Raw genomic sequence first — 17,684 nt, forward strand, 5'->3', positions numbered from 1 at the left:
ACAAAATAATTGTCAGGAACTCTGTAACAGTACAGATGATGTATTTCTGCCAGGAGTAGAGAATTAAAGAAATTCCACAAAATGCACCTACACATTCTTGCTCCAGAGCTTATCAGTACAATGTGCCCTACCCCTGACACCTGCACTCTTTGCTCCCAGATGCTCACAACCCCTTCCCATGTGTAGCTAAGCTTTTGAGTGCCCACCCAGCTCCCATAGAGCCTGGGCATGAACCCTACAGCTCAGACACTGTGCCATCCAGAGCTCTAGAGAGACCCACGCACAGCTTAGCTTATCATAGTATAAGCAAAAGAACATCATTCAAAATGCTTTTGTTTGACCTTTCAGAGTGCATGACTTAATAAAAGAAATTAAAGGTGAAATATTCTGGATTTTAACATTTGGGTTGTGTTTCTAATAAAATAGTTATTCTTTCTAGAGTACTGAAGGGTAGTTATTTCATAAACCATAATATGAAGATAAATACATTTGTTAGAAATATAGCTGTTAGGTTTTGAGGTTCTGGAAATGACTGGTATGGTCAATACTCTGCTGGAATTAGGGGTCAGACATAATGTGACTCTATAGCATTGCTGTAGTTGCTGTTTGACTTCATTAAATAGCTCTAAAGTTGTTTGATATTTAATTGTTGTAAAGTGCCATTCAGCATGCTTCTTGTTAAAGGGTGTGGCATAGCTCAGTGGTTTGTGCATCAGCCTGCTAAACCCAAGGTTGCAAGCTCAATCCTTGAGGTGGCCATTTAGCAATCTGGCACAAATAGATTTAAAAAAAAAAAAAAGGGAGGTGGGGTGATGCTGGGTTCTGCTAAGAAGGTAGGGGACTGTACTAAATGACCTCCCAAGGTCCCTTCCAGTTCTGAGATGTGTATATCCATGTATGGGTAGCTTTTAATCATAATACTTTAAATGGGGGTTTTATTTTGCAGGAAAGAAAGGTGTTTCAAATCTCTTTCCTCTCTGCAGGTGGGAAGGAGAAGCCAAAAACTAATGCAGAAGAATTACAAATTAAAAAGGTAAAGAAGAAAAAGAAAAAGAAACATAAAGAATGTGAGAAAAGGAAGCATCCAAAAATGTACAGCAAATCTATCCAGACCGTCTGCTCAGGATTGGTTTCAGAAGTTGAGGATCAAGAAGCCAAAGGCATCAAAGATGATCATCTTAAGGATTTCAGTGAAAAGCATATGGAACCCAAAAAGGATTGTGGGTCCAAGTTCTCAACAGAGAACAGTGAGTTTCCATTTGTCTCGTTTAAGGAGCCACGGGTTCAGAATAAACTCAAAAGGTTGGACACATTGGAGTTCAAACAGTTCATTCATATTGAGCACCAGCCTAATGGAGGTGCATCAGTTATCCATGCCTACAGTAATGAACTCTCTCATTTGTCTCCTGTGGAGATGGAGAGGTTTGCAGAAGAGTTTGTGGGTCTGGTTTTTAGTGAAAATGAAAACTGTGCAGCTTACTATGTAATGGGTATTGTTCATGGGGCAGCTACTTATTTACCTGACTTTTTAGACTACTTTTCATTTAATTTTCCCAATTCACCAGTGAAAATGGAGATTTTGGGAAAGAAAGATATAGAGACGACGACTATGTCAAATTTCCATGCTCAGGTAAGAGGTTATACATTTTCTAAAAACATCTAATGATTTTAAAAAAAATCTATAACTGATTTTAATATGGTTGCTTCTATCTAGGGTGTATGGATAAAACTGAAGATTAGGAATAGGAGAATATATGAGTAATCAACTTTTCTTTAAAATATATATATTTTAGAAAGTTTGTGTCTGTCCAAGAACTCCTCGATGGTAAGAGCTAGGACCACCAAATTTGATAATCAGCTGCCTGTTATCATAACTTAAAGCAAGATAAAGGTTTGGTTGTGCCAGGAGAATGGTATGTGCTTGGAATGGGGTTGTTTTGTATAAAATGGAAAGGGAGGAGGCTGGTAGGGGGCAGATATACTGTAGAATGACCACAGGCAGCTGGAGAGGGGAACCAGAACAGCTATAGGCCTGTTGGGTCAGCAGGGGGCAGGGTTTGAGAGAGGGATAGCTACCTACTGTATATTTGAGAGTTTTTCTGTATCTTTTCCCCCAGCTGGGGGACATGCGTCCTTCCCCCAGCTGTGCCTGTTGTAGCAGGCATGGACAGGTGTTTCTCATCTGACCCCAAATTTCTACAGTGACAGAGGCCTGGGGTTATTCTCTCTCCCTACAGCAGCTTTCATAGTGAATCCCTCATTTACCAACCCACCCCGAACAGTGAGTTAAATCAAGGAAAAACAAAAAATATTTGAGTTACTGACCCAAGCAATGGTAGGTGAACCTTCCAGTATAGAAGATAAAGAAGCTTTGTTTGCATTCAAGCATTACATTGCATTTTTTTATGATCAGTTGAATGTGTGTGTGTGTGTGAGAGAGAGAGAGAGAGAAAATGAATTCTGGAGATGTTTTTCTTAACTGAAAACACTCACTATGTTTAGAGCATGAAAATAAATTTTCCGCTTGGTGCTGTCTTCATTTTCGTGTTTGGACATGAACCTTAATGCTGCAACATTTTTTTTCACAAGATAGTAACATTTTATACATTGAGTCCATCTATTGAATATCTTATTGTATATTAAGATGTGTAGTGAGTCTTCTAAGTGCATCCATTTAGTGGTCCTGTCCTATAGTTAGTCTGTTTAACTCTCTTTACAAGAAAAATCAAGTTACAGCTTGTTTTTTAAAGAATTTTCATGTACTGTTTTTAAAAATCATGTAACTTTTGCCTATATAAATGAAATGATAAAAATTTGTATTCAAATATGAATAGTATACTGCAAATCTTAATTTGTGCGCAAAGCTTTGTAAAATAACATTTTGCCAAATTTATGTAGTGTGCCATGAAGAACTATCCACAAAGAACATCCAGAAGCTAGGACATATTGCTGTGAAAACTTGAAGCATCCTGTTTTGCTACAGAACATCTGTATTCAGTACTGCCACATGTATCTAGTTCTTAAATGTTGGAGATCTAGAGCTTGAAAGTAAACGCTTCTTGAATTGTGGAATAAACACCCAAACTGTCTTATGTCATTAGGCAACTTAAGATGAATCCAGCTTTGGATGTAATAGTGGTCTTCAATTCCATACTGTACTGAAATCAATGTCACTTGTTTGCATCCTCTCTTACGAAGCAGTCCAGATAATACAATATGTGGTTTGTCTTATTATTTACTATCCTGCTAGTCTGTCATCTGCAAAGTTTAACTCAAAGTAGTAATTTTGTTTCCCAGGTTATTGATACAAATATTGAATAGCAATGAGGAGAGAATCAGTCTCTGTGAAACTAACCTAGAAGCAATAATGTGCATACTCCTGTTGATTTTCCTCAATGACAATTATCTTGACAGTTCTGGAGCTAATTTTAATCCATTTTAATATATGCCATGTTGATTTTTATATAATGCTAATTTTTAGTAATAGCAATTCAGTTGCTATCTAGAAGTCTAAATATATGATGTCAACAAAGTTGGCTTCATTTCTCAACCAGACTCCATAAACAAGTGAAGTTGATTTGACAAAGATATATTTTCTATGCAGGCATGCTGACTGGCATTAAAAAATGGAAATGTAGTTTTTTGTTCTTTAAATTGCTGAGTCCTTTAGTAATTACATTATTTTTAAAAAAAAAAAAAAATCCCAGGTAAGAACAAGCATATAATTACCTGAATCACCTTGTTCATCCACTAGTTTTCTTACCACTTCCAATTCACATATGGAGTTACAGGGTAGCAGGCTCTAGAACAGGGATGGGCCTCTCCAAGAATTTGGCAAAGATCAATTATTGCACTCTTCCGAGATATTAATTGAGGAGGTACAGAGTCCAGGGTGGTGTTGGGGTGCAAAAGAAACTTGGGGTAAGGGACTGGGATGCAGGAGAGAGTACAGCATCTGGGAGTGAACTGTGACTTAGGGAAGGGGACTGGAGTGCTGGGTCCAGAAAGGAGTATGGATGTTCGAGAGGATTCTGACCTGGAGTGGTATAGAAAGGAGTGCAAGGTTTGGTAGGGAGTTATGTGGAGGAGGGGTTTAACAGGGAGTGCAGGGTCTAGGAAGGTGGTGCAGAGGGTTTGGTAGGTAAGGTAGGGGTTGAGGGAATGAAGAGGCTGAGGTGCCAAAGGTATGGCCTGTCTGGGAGGCATTTTCCTGGGCAGCTCTTGGTCAGCAGCTCGGCAGGTTCCTTAGCCGGGGGTCTTGCCTTCCATGGCCCAGTTTGTGCTCAGAGCAGCTGTGGAGGCCATGTATACTGCTGTGAACTGAATGCTTTGAGCCTAGCAGATGGTGGGAGGAGTACTTCACATGCTGCCTGTCCTGCAAATTGGTAGATACTATTGGCGGGAAACCAGGCAATGAGAGCTGAGAGATGTTGCTGGAGGCACGGACAGCGTGAGAAGCCTTTCCCCTTTCTCTTTTAGATTTACAGCATCCACAGATGGCTTTTATGAGCACCAGGAGGGGCTGGGCAGGCACGGAGCCAACTGAGAGGCTCCAGCAGGCTGTATCTGTTCCTGGGGCCATGTTTTTCCTTGCCCTGCTCTAGAAAATGGGGTGTATTCCCACAGTCTACCACAAGGGCAAGCAGAAATGGTAGAGAGAGACAGAAGAGAACTGGTGCTGCGTAATAGTGGGGTTGGATTTTTATTTTTTTGACAAAATGTGTTTATCAGAAAACTGTTCATAGGAAAGAGTTGGCTTCAATCATTTCCTGTTATTTAGATGCTTTCTAATTTTCAAGTTCTATTTTGATTTTTTTAAAATTTAAAAATGGTATTTGTGTTTGAAATGACTTTTCCACTGGAAATGTAGGTTAGTTTATAGTTAAAAAGAAAACAAGAGTTTAAATCCTGAAATAAAAATCATCAATGTAAAATTTGGCTATCAAAATGTTAAAAGTCTCTTAAGGTTTTTTATTTTTTCTTTCTGGTATGGGATGGGAAAATTTTTCAGCTGTCAAAGGAAGTGAAAGGGTTCAGTAAAAGGGCTATCTTGTTAAGTCCAATGGTATGTCTACACTAGGAGTTTTTTAAGGTCAGTTTTTAGCAACTGATTTGGTAAAGTTGAGGGTGTATGTCTCGTGAAATCAATGGAGTGCATCGCTATTAGGGATTTGGCACAAGATCGATTATTGAATTCTTCTACGTTACTTGAGGAGGGGCAGAGTCTGGGATGGTGTTGGGGTGCAGAAGAATCTTGGGATAAGGGATTGGGATGCAGGAGGGAGTACGGGATCTGGGAGTGAATTGTGACTTAGGGCAGGGGACTGGAGTGCTGGGTCCAGAAAGGAGTATGGGTGCAGGAGAGAGAGAGGCAGCTTTGACTTTGTCAGCAATGAACTGTGGGTACCCATCCCACAGTTTCTGCTGCCCCCTTGCCTTGTGGGTAAATCTCGCAGTGACTGATAAAGCGTTTGTGGCAATGACCCATAATATCTGTTTGCTTCCTTTGTCTACTGGAAGGTCTGCTTGAGCTCTTTTATTTTCATATGGCACTGCCGAGCATCCCTGATGTATCCTTTTTGCACCATGCTCTGTGAGATCATGACATAGATGTCTGTGTTTCTTCTGTGGCTTCACAGTTCTGCCAGGACAGCTTCATCTCTGCCACCAGCCCCCACCTCCCCCGGCTCAGCAATAAGGTCCTGGATCTCCTGCATGCTTCCTTCTGTAGCCCATCTGCCACCCTGGGAATTCATGGCTAGATGTGAGTTGCTGGGGTGTGCTGCCTGCTCCAGTTTCTGTGCTGGCCAAACGGGAAACAAAACTCAAATTTTTCTGCCCGCCTGGAGAGTAGTGGAGCTGAAAGTGGTGTCTAGAGTGGTCACATTGTGGCACTGAGACACACTCTAGGAGGCCAAGACCATCTAATTTTACAACACTTCATCTGCACTACCCAGACATTGACCACGCAAGGTCAGAGGAGTACAAAAAACGACTTTAGAATCCCTTAACTTTGGCATAATGAACCCAATAGTATGGACCAATTGCTTAAAAAATTGACCTAAGTCAGCTAAATTTAGCCTAATCTCCCAGTGTAGACGTGGTCTAAGAGCAAAATGAGGGTGAGAACCACAAGTAATTGAGAGAAGAATTGTTACTTAGTTACCACTGTTGAACTTAGAGGTTACAGAGACACCTAACGCTGGCTACACTCCTTACTCCACTGCTGCCTGAGCAAGGCCATTAAAGCAGCCAATTGTAAGTTTTAGGTGAGGCAGTAGGAAGTCCAGAGGATAGGAAGTGATAATTGTATGTGTGTGTCTTGTATAGTTGTGCACTGAAGTTAAAAGCTACTATTCCCGCAACTCTTTGGTCTCCTAATACCTTTTGTACAAATAAAGCTGGAATTGAAATAGTGGCCTGGGATTTTCCCGAAGTATTTAATTCCAGTTCTGCTTTTGCATTAAATTATGTCTGTAGCTTGGACCATTTTCCTCCTCCTTTTTAAATTTTGACTTCCTAGTTTTAAAGTTGAAATCTTGAAACAGAAAAGTCAAGGATTTCAAAATGTTTTATTTATATCGTGGGGGGTTTCTTTTGTTTTCTCTTGGTTTTCTCTTTTTTGATGTTTAGTGCATTGCTAAATATTATAGTAGTTTTGTTTTGAATTACAATTCATGGTGGGCTTAAACTACTAAACAAGGGCACGAACTCTTCTCCTCTGGTATGCGTAAGATGTAATTTTACATTGCAAGTTTGCTTTGTCTTCAAAGCACTTTTTAATTTTTAGTTTCGCTTTCATTACATTGTAAAAATTGAATGAATAATTATAAAATTATAAGCACACAAAAAGTAGATGTGAAATCAAATATGGGCTAAATAAAATAACGTTCTCTGGGGTTATGTCAGAAGTCATCTTGTTTTTAGTCACTACACAATATATATTACACTCGTCCCTCATCAAACGAGTACTTTTACTTACGAATGCTCACTAAAACAAGGGACACACATACTTACCTTTCAAAACAAAAAGCAGTCAAGTAGCACTTTAAAGACTAGCAAAATAGTTTATTAGGTGAGCTTTCATGGGACAGACCCACTTCTTCAGACCATAGCCAGACCAGAACAGACTCAATATTTAAGGCACAGAAAACCAAAAGCAGTAAGCAAGGAGGACAAATCAGAAAAAGATAATCAAGGTGAGCAAATCAGAGAGTGGAGGGGTAGGGGGAAGGTCAAGAATTCGATTGAGCCAAGCATTCAGACGAGCCCCTATAGTGACTCAGAAAGTTCCCATCACAATTTAAACCATGTTTTAATGTGCCGAATTTGAATAGAAAAGCCAGCTCGGCTGTTTCCCTTTCCAGAACAGTGCGATAATTCTTCTTCAGTAACACACATACCTTTAGGTCATTGACAGAATGCCCCATTCCATTAAAATGTTGACTAACTGGTTTATGGATCTGGAGTGTTTTGATGTCTGTTCTGTGCCCATTGACCTTTTGTCTAAGGGAATTAGAAGTTTTTCCAATATACAAAGCATCTGGGCATTGTTGGCACATGATAGCATATATGATGTTAGTAGAGGAGCATGAGAAAGTGCCCGTGATTCTGTGAGTAACCTGGTTAGGTCCAGTGATGGTATTTCCAGAGGAGATATGTGGACAAAGCTGGCAGCGGGCTTTGTTGCAGGGAAAGGTTCCAGGACTGGTGTTCCTGGGGTATAGACTGTGACTGTTAGTGAGGATCCTCATGAGGTTGGGAGGTTGTCTGTAGGAAAGAACAGGCATGTCACCCAGGGCCTTCTGGAGTGTGGCATCCTGATTAAGGATAGGTTGTAGGTCTTTAATAATTTGTTGCAATGGTCTGAGTTAGGGGCTGTAGGTGATGACCAGTGGTGTTCTGTTTTGTTCACTAGCTGAGTGAACCCCCTCCCCTGCTAATACGGGCCTTACCCCGCTCCCTGTGGCTCCAACCTGCCACAGCCTGAACCCCCCACAGACCCAACCTGCTGCAGCCTGAACCCCCCCACTGTCCCCACAGACCCAACCTGCAGCAGCTTGACCCCCCGCATAGGCCCCATACGCCCAACCTGCCACAGCCTGTCTCCCCCCCGCCCGGTCGGCCCCACAGACCCAACCCACTGCAGCCTTAATGCCCCCTGTCTACCCCATGGACCCAACCTGCTACCACATTTTAACCCTCCTTCCTGCTCATGGCCCCAGACTGCCCTCAGCCTTTAACCCTCTCCAACCACCCACCCCCTGCCCTGCCCAACCCAAGGTTCACTTACCTTTCAAAAGCAGCACAACATGCTGCCACTCCTTTGCCAAATTAGGAGCACTTGGAACCAGTCAGAGACTTTTACTTGTATTTTAATGGGAATTTAGTGTCCCTCTTACAAGTTTTCGCCTACGAGCAGAAAGCTGGGAACCAATTGTGCTCGTATAGTGGGGGATGAGCGTGCTAGCATCTGCATGGATGAATGTGTGCTGAGAGCAAATCTGAGGCTCTCCAGACCTTTTGTTCTCTTGCAACAGTATTTGAGGAGGGAAGACAATTTTTTTCACCTTACTTTTAACTTTCAGATATTGGTGGTTTTTCTTTTTCTTATTTTTTTAATTTTAAGAGAACTTTTTTTCTGCACCAGCTGGTTTTACTACTTTTGTATTACATAAATTTTTTAACTTTATGGTTAAAAAAGGGGATAAGTTTTTTGTTTTTTTTTTTTTGTTTGCTCGTTGTTACTTAAGGGAGTTTTTACTTTGTGCATGTGTATCCTACACGTATGCTTTAGAACACATTGATGTAATTCCATGCTTCCAGAAAAGCAATTATAACTGTGTATATTATTAGAATAACAAAGCTTTGTTAAGGAGTTCTTGGTTTTGTTTATATAATGGATGCACTGCTATTTTTGTTTGCTTGGTGTCAGGATAACACACTAATTTTAAACAATACTGTTTCCTTGCCTGTTTATGTAAGTTAATTTGAGTGGAATCACTCCTGATTTTGGCAGTCTTACACATTCTGTACATTTTAAATTTATTTTTTAAAAGCTTCTTAATTGTTTTCAGCAATGTCACCAAATCTTAGTGGGTACTGTTTTTTAAGTAAGAGCACTTTGGTGAAATTTAATAACAATGACACTAATAAACCGATCACTTTTGTACATGTTTTAGTAGATCTTAACTCTAAACTATTTGGACATGTTTTTAATTTTAGGCATTTTAGTTTCTTCCTTTACATACAAAACTTCACCATACTTTACTCCGGCAGACTGCATCTACACTACTAGACAAACTCAAATTTAAGGCAGTTAGCTCAGTTGTACTAAGTGACTGTCTTCACTGTAAATAGCTCGATGTATGGAGCACTAATATCAAAATAACATCACTGGTACCGGTTAGGTGTAGCCTCAGGTTCAAATTTAAAATCTTAAAGAAGGGCCAGTGTGGACGCGCCAAAGTCCTTAAATCAAATTTTTTGGCCTCCAGAAGTGTCCCATATATATCCCGCAAAGCTATGCAGTTATGCGCCAAGTATGGCTGCTTGGTTCTCCACTGCTGTCTATCCAGGTGCTCAGGAAGAAGACCACAGGAAATCAATGAATTTTTGATGAGATGGGAATTTGAATTCCTCAGTAAGCAGGCATGCAAATATAAAGGATACCCATAATGGAAAAATTCTCTTACTCTTTGCCATTGTAACACACTGCATCAGTAGCAGTTGCATCACTAGCCATCTCCTGCAATCATGAGCATTCAGGGTAGTGATCTGCCTAGTACTTCTCACGCTCCCAAGAGAGCTCGAGTGTTGACCCATCAGGAGATGCCGGATCTTCTTGCAGTCTGGGGAGAGGAATCAGTGGTGAGGAGACTTAAGGTGGCCAAGAGAAATGCAGTAATCTGTGATCACCGATCGTGCAAGATGACCACCAGAGATTATACCCACAACTCTGTGAATTGCGGGGTGAAGGTGAAAGAACTATAATGAAGTCCCAGAAGCCAACCGATGCTCAGGATCATCTCCACAGACCTGTCACTATTATGAACTTGCTTATTGGGGCCGACCCCACCATGGAGCCCAGCCTTAATTACGACATTTGTGGAGGCCCTGGTCTGGAGTCTGCGGTGATCGAAGAGGAGCTGGAGACCTAGAAGAAAGAGGCCAATGGACAGGAGGAAGGGGCAATGAGCAGAGGCCTGAGGAAGTTATTCCTGACTGCTCGGATCTCTTCACCCTAGATCTGGAGCCAGTCCCTTCTGTGCTGGTACCCCTGGGACGAAGCTGTTCTGGTGAGTATTTTTTTCTGAATGCTACAAGCGGGTTGCAGGTGGGTATAGGAACAGGTATGGGTACAGGTTTTCCATGGATCTGTGCTCCTCAGAACAGCATGTTAATACTTCTGCGGATGGAGCGCTTCTTTTTGGAAATCTCCTTGAAGGCCTCATTTGAGCACTCTTGTATTTTTTGCACAAGGTTTTTGGGCAGGCATGACTTATTGCAGCTTTCATGATAGCACACCTTTTCATGCTGAGCAACCACATAGTGATCTGGTGTTATGGCCTCTCACAGCATTTGGTAGATTTTCCAGGCTTGTGGCCACACAGAATGAGCAGCTCTTTTTTGTCAATATATGTTAGTTTTAGGAGGGGGATGTCTTCTTTGGCAACCTAAAGAAGCACATGAATTTGGATCAGATTTTTTCCCACGGTTCCTTCCCTTTTACGTTTCCCTGGAGTGCATTGCCACATGACATGGCTATCCGGTACTCTGTTGTCCCCTTCCCCCCGCACCCCTCAGGTTTCAGGCTCTCCAGGCCTTCTCCCCTCACATGCCCCCTCCTCATGGCGTTTCTTTTCGCTTTACAGGGATTCCACCCCACCCAGGCATCCATGCAGCTGGAATTGAACCCTTCCCCCTCGCCACACAACTGCTGGGCTCTTCAGACCCTGCTACCACAAACCAGCGTGTACAGCACGGGCGGGTTTGCCCTCCTTTAAATGGCCATTTTTCCCTGCTGAGGGCTGTTCCAGCGAGTATCAAGAAACCATTTTTCCCCAACCCAGCAGATGGCATGAAACCCCCCCTCTGCCAGTGGCATTTATTTTTATTTTATAGGTTCCCCCCACCCACCTAGCCATCTATGCTGCTGGAATTGAACCCTTCCCCACCATCCTCTCTTGCCAGGCTCTGCGGCCTTGGCTCATTGTGGAGGATTGCTCCAGAAATGGCTGAAAAAACTTTTCCCAACCCCAGGACACTGGATGGCCTCTCCTGCTTTGCGGCCCTTCCCTTTCCTCCAAAAAGCAGCCAATGACTGAGTGTCCACAACGAAATGTTCTGGATAAAGTATGTTAAATGATGGCTTGTGCAATGCACACGTTGAATGTCATCTTTCCCTGATAAGAGAGAAGAGACCCATTCATCCCATGGTGAAGTGCTTTGAATTGTATCTTAATTTTGACCTTCACTTACTTTACAGCTCACATCGCTAGCGTGGGAGATGGTGAGGAAGCTAAAAAGGTGGAAGCAGGATCTCATCCTGCAGCACATGGAGTGATCGGAGGCAGAAACCGGTAAGATGACAAGGGACACAACTCAGTGGCCTCCATACTACAGCTGAGTGACAGCAGAAAATGCTTGAGTTCCAACAAGAGCAAGTGGCAAAGCTCGTAACAGCAGTGAGCAACCATACTGCAGTCCTGCGCTCCATGTGGCAGCTGCAGAGGGACTCCCAATGCACCTGCAGGCTCCATTGACTGCTGCCTGGAGTCCCCTGAAGAAAGGTTGCCCCTTGCCCTCTACCCCTGGTGTCACAGTCCCCAAATGTGGGGAGGGGAGGGAAGGCAAGGACAGCCTGCTGCTCTAGCCCAGTGGCCACTGCAAAAGGCTATTCCACCACCCTTGACGAGGCTTATTTTACCTGCCACTTAAATCTCTCCTCCCCCAAAATAAACTTATTCTTTTGAGCTCGGTGTGATTTTTGTGGCATGGATGAGTGGTAGGGTACACAAATCATTGCGCAGAACCGGGTGAGGGGATGTTGGGCTCAACGCTCAGGTGCCTGCTGCTAAGCCAAGGTCCGCAGAGGATTGGTGGCAGATAGAACTGTGTGTGTTTGGAGGGCTGAAAGCCTGGGTGCCCTTTTTTAGGAAAATAACTCTCCTTTGATATCCGTTCTAGTTCCTGCAATTTAGCCCCCTCCCACCAAGTAAAAGCATTCCTTCAGTAAGACAAGGTCTGATTTATTGGTTCAAATTTGGTGGGCAGCACAGATCAGTTTGGGGAGTGGGGCTTGGTTGGGATTACAACAGGGAAATACATCACTATCTATCATGTGAATGACAGATTATTCACGAAGCTATATTTTAAAGCATCCTTTATTGCTGCTGCCTGTGTATGATAATTGGAATGGCCATGTAGGCGGCTGCAAGTAAGCCCGGCTGATGGTCTCAGCCTTGGAATTCCAGATGGACAGGAAATTCTCCTGCCTGGATTTACAAATGTTATGTAAAATAATGCACATTGTAATCACGGTTGGGACATTAGTTTCACAAAGGTCCAAACGGGTCAGTAAGCATCTGAGCCTCAGTTTTAAATGGCCAAAGGTGTGTTCCACTAGCATTCTGCACTTGCTGAATCTGTGATGGCAGATTTCCTTGCTGGGGTCCAGTTCTCCTGTGTAGGGCTTCATAAGACAAGGGAGTAGAGGGTAAGCAGGGTCACCCAATATTACAGTAGGCATCTCCATGTTGCCAATCTTGATTTACTGGTATGTGGAAAAGAGTCCCATCCAGGAGCTTTCTGTACAGACAGAACTTCTGAAGGTGTGCATGTTGTGAATCCTCCCTGATCATTCTACCTTGATGTCAGTGAAATGACCTGTGTGCTCTACCAATGCCTGCAGTACCCAGGAGAAGTATCTCTTTCAGTTTATATACTCCAGGGCCATGATGGGGATGTGTGTGCCATCTATTGCCCCACTGCAGTTAGGAAACCCCCTGGCATAAAAGCTATCCACTGTTGCCTGTATATCTCCCAGGGTCACAGCCTTCCAGAGGAGACACCAACAGATTGCAAGGCCCACCTGCATCACCGCAGACCCTGCCCACCCTGAATGGATTAGCCACTGACCACTAACAGAGTGATTGCCACTCACTTCCGAACTGTTAAAGCCAGCCTTATCCTTCCGGTGTTTCGTCTCAGTGCTGGGGTCAGCACATTACAAAGTTGCATAAAAGTGGACTTGCACATGCAAAAATTCTGCACACATTGCTGGTCGTCCCAAGACTCCAATATGACGTGGTCCCACCAGTGTGTACTGACCTCACAGATCCAAAACTACACTCTACTGTCATCAATTTATTCAGGGCAGCCAGCATTGGAGAGCTCTTGGACCGCAGTTGCTTGGAATGCATTTGAAAGATTTGCTCTTCCAAAACCAGCATCATCATCATACTGAACCATCACTGCACTATGTAATGGAAAGCAAATGGCACGGCAGTCCAGGAAGTTGCCACAGCAGTGCGTGTGATGACTTGAAACAATTAGGGATCTATACTTGTGCTAGCGCGACCCCGGTGAAATTCTGTAGGAAATAGTGTGATCTACAGTTTATTTTCGCACAGTTGCTGCGTGCTCTGAATTCTGGAGCAGTGCTCTGCATTCTAGGATTCTGACATGAAACACCCACGAGCAACCAGGCTAAGGATCTGTGGGATAGGTACCCACAATGACTGCTGATGCAGTCTAACTTGGACATGGAAACTCGACACAGAGAAAAGGTATCTTGAATGTTCAGACTGGTTTTCTGTTGTTCAGAGGCATTCTGCCTTATGGGGGAGCAGAAGAATGTTGTTCACAAAAAGTGTTGCCAGAAAGCTGGTCTGGACATTCCAGCGGGCCTTCTGTGTGCTTGTGCTTTCAGCTGGCCGTTTTGCCAATGATCTGGTTAGTCTGGCCACTCTGTCGACAGAGTGTATTGCATTTCTCTTTCAATCTGCTTTGCAGTCTGGCCATGATCTGTTGACAGAAGTTTTGGTGGAAGATTTCGACAGTGACTTCTGTTGATTGCTCTATTGTAGATATAGCTCTAATGTTGTATTAAGTGGATGGTTATTTCTCCTTCTAACTGTAATAAGTGTGAAGGCTGCTGATTGTAGGTCTGGCTTGATGTGAGTAATGGGATAAATTAAATAAAAAATTCCTAAAAGTCCAGAAAAGCCAGTGTCTATTACCTGTTTGTGTAAATCTAAAGCAAAAACATGCCACGCTCGAGGACATTACTTAGTATATACAGTATGGCAGGCAAAATACACCTGTATTTTAAAAAAAAAAAAGAAAAAAAAAAGAAACTACCAAAATTAACTAAAGGTTTCACTTCAGAAAAAAATTTTTGCTCTAATAAACACTGTGTAGCTCATTGAGAATTAAACAGTTCAGGAATGTTTAAATGTTACAGTAAAAACATGAAAGAGGATGTTAAGTTGTTTAAGAGGAGAATTCTTAACTAGTTTTGTCAAAAAAAACTCCCTAGTGTGGGCATAGCTTAGGTGAAGACAGAAGAATATTATTTACCTAGCTTTATAGGGAACTATCATTGGACCCTTACCCACATTCCAGCAATTTCTGCTTTCCGGCAGCTAAGCCCATTTACAATTCACAACCTAATTTTTTCCATTTTTTCTTCAGAATTCATTGATATTTGATTCTGTCCTTTAGCTCCCTCCTCTCCAAAAAACAATTTATTTGTCCTTCTGTTCCCCCCATCATTCAGGCTTGTAACAGTAACTACTTTCTTATCCTTTCTGAAGGACTTCTGATTGTTTTCTGTTTGTAACTTAAAACTGTAATTTTAACCCTTGAATGAAAAAGTCAAATATGTTTTCAAAGGTGACATTTCTGTAGGTGACCGGCTTTCATGGGGGGCAGACCTACTTCTTCAGATCTGGAGTCAGTGCTGTACTGGAAATTCTGGTAGAGCAGTATGTCCAGATCTGAGGAAGTGGGTCTGCCCCACAAAAAGCTCATCACCTAATGAATTATTTTGTTCGTATAAAAGTGCTACATGACTGCTTTTTTGTTAGGATACAGACTAGCACAGGTACCTCTGAATTATTATGTTTCTGTACTTATTTAGTTGTATGCAGTGGCAACTGGTAAGGAAGGATATTGAGGGCACTGGTAACATAACCTTCCCCTATTCCCATGTGACTACTCCTGTGTTCATTGTTACCCAGGGCAGGCAGGGGAGGGCTGAGTAGCCAGGACAGCCAGCTTCTCTACATCAGCTCCCCACCCCCACAACCCAGCCTGAGACAATGGGGGTTCTAGGACCAGCAGCAGAGATTGTTCCACCACCTCTCCCTGACACTCAGCAACGTGGTGGGGGGCTGAGAAAGTGGAGAAACACAGACACAGCCCACTTTTCTCCTGCCCCCAGCATTTGGGCTCTGTGTGTGTCACATGTCCCTTTGATCCCTCCTCAAACATCAACCCTGGAGGTGTAAATTCCTGATAAAGGAAGATTACCATATATTTTTAAAATCCTTGACAAATTTTCCCACATAATCTGTGCTGTTCATCATGCATTTGTACCTCTCCGAACCCAATGCCTGCTCAGTCTGCTCTTCTTGATACATGAGTGTGCTGTTTAGTTAAAGTTACGGATTGCTTAGGGTGTGTCTATATCCCTGCTTCTAACTTCCATAAATGTTTGGTTTATATAGACAGTTTGATTTAAAGATCTCAATTAGGCCTCCACACGTTTGTCATTTAATAATCAGCAGATGTTCAGAAAATTAGGCTCTTCCTACTTGTCTGGAATGCAGTTGTTGGGCAAGGTCAAGGAACTTAACTCTGCTGTATGGCTTAATTATGTTTTGTAGGATTGCTGCTGCTGGTTCTGTTCTATCCCTTGTTCTTATAAATCCTAATAATCTGTTTAGATGCCAGGGAGTTATATAATTAACTATATTCTGATCTATTTTTCCTTTTCTTCGATTACTGAGTCCAGGATCATTGTAAATGATATTCTCTGAGGTGTCCATCTTTGGATATTCTGTTCTAAACGATCTGCTTTCTCATCTGCTTTGATGTGATCATGTTTTGTTTAATGGCTTCAGCTCTTTCACTCCAGCTACTTCTTTCCTCTGAAAGTTTGTGATTCTGGTTCCTTACTTAACAGTGCTCATCAGTCTTTGTCTCGTTCTGCACCTAAGGATTGTTTGGTCATATAACATATGACAACATTGTATTTGAGTTTACACATGTATGCAATAAAACTGTGTTCACGAAGCCATGAGTGCTATAGCTTTCTGTGGTTTCTTTGAAGAGTCATGCTAACCCTTTATGCCTCTTTAAATATTGTTCTTACTGGTTAGACTACTTTCATTGAGTTATTTTCATTTGACGGCTCAATGTTGAGCAGTGTCTGCTAATGAAGGCTTTTTTCACTTGGTATTGATTCTTTAAATTCTCTCCTTCAAAGTTCATCACTTGCTGTTTCCTTTCCTAGTACATAACATCTTTTAAAGAGCATGGTGTGTCAGTGCTCATCTATAAAGTGAAATCTAGAAACCACATTAATACCTTCTGAATGTTAGTTGGAATTTGAATGTTATACTTTTTATGTTAGTGAGCATAGAGGAAGAAGAGAAAAGCGAATTATTTAAAACCATTGACTGAACTGTAAATCGTTAAAATACAAAAGTGTGAATCATTTTGGGAAGATTATTTACTGCAGCCATTACTTCTAATGGTGTATTTTTGTTTCAGACAAAATTTGTGAGGGAAAAATAACCTTGTAACAAACTCTCAGTCATTCACCTAGGATTTTTGCATTTGAAAGTTTCTCCCTGCCCAGGATGGAATCTCATCTTCTGGTCTTTGTCTGCCCCCATTAGCAGAGTTTGTCTGTATGGGGACATTCAGGGAGTTAAATAAATCAACTGAAGGTGTGGCATTAATGCACCCGGGTCAGTGTTTAAATCCCCTTCTGGATGCTGTCATTCAAAATTAAATTGGTCTTCGTTTGCTGTAACTTAATCCTCCAAAGGCTAGTGTGTGCTTGAAATGTGTTGTGGATTAATTTATTTTTTGTTAAATGCCATGTATGCATAAATGATGAGTGTGACAAACCATCTGGCATTTTAATGCATATTGCTTACTTTGAAGGTGGGTTCACTAAGATGCAGGAGGAATTTGCATTCAACAATGTAGATGTTGGTGCATCTTCATCCCAAAACAATAGGTGCACATCTGCTACCTAGTGTTCCACACTTTGCTGGCTATCTGTTTATTCTCTCTATTTAGTTGTGCACTCTCTGCTGTTCGAAGGATATTCAGACCAGATGTCACCTTCCTGTTTCAAACCCTGGCATGCAGGCCAGGCTCTCTCTCATAATTCCAGTTGCTGTGGAGTATAAAATAATGTTGTGCTCCTGATGATTGATAGTCATCCTCTTCCTTTAATGTGGTCCTATGCTGAGATCATGGAATTTATTGCCTTCTGGGTTGTTCAGCCCAAGTGTCAAAATGCTGACAAGTACAGAATGGAGCACAACTGATGCTGTCCAGAGTTGCGGTAAGGCACATGTGTGCTTGCATTGTTTGGTGACTCTTATGTGTCTTCACTGATGTGAGGCTCCAGCTGGAGTATGAGACTGCTAAGTAAGGGA

At 42.2% G+C, this 17,684-nt stretch overlaps 1 protein-coding gene and 1 long non-coding RNA gene across 4 annotated transcripts in view; both read left to right on the top strand.

Moving 5' to 3' along the window:
- RSBN1L (round spermatid basic protein 1 like) overlaps positions 1–17,684 on the top strand; it is a 91,806-nt gene that overhangs the window by 49,956 nt on the left and 24,166 nt on the right. For 2 of the 3 annotated variants that reach the window (XM_075017165.1, XM_075017149.1), the window contains exon 3: positions 984–1,630. In XM_075017165.1, the coding sequence (XP_074873266.1) occupies positions 984–1,630 (647 nt within the window). The remainder of the gene's footprint in view (positions 1–983; positions 1,631–17,684) is intronic. The other variant, XM_075017158.1, reaches the window with a different exon arrangement.
- On the top strand, positions 5,295–16,293 carry LOC142024884 (uncharacterized). Its single transcript, XR_012648526.1, has 3 exons — positions 5,295–10,298; positions 11,489–11,582; positions 13,049–16,293. It is a non-coding gene; the product is annotated as an uncharacterized LOC142024884 (long non-coding RNA).

This window comes from Carettochelys insculpta, chromosome 1, assembly GCF_033958435.1.
Source record: "Carettochelys insculpta isolate YL-2023 chromosome 1, ASM3395843v1, whole genome shotgun sequence".
NCBI lineage: Eukaryota > Metazoa > Chordata > Testudines > Carettochelyidae > Carettochelys > Carettochelys insculpta.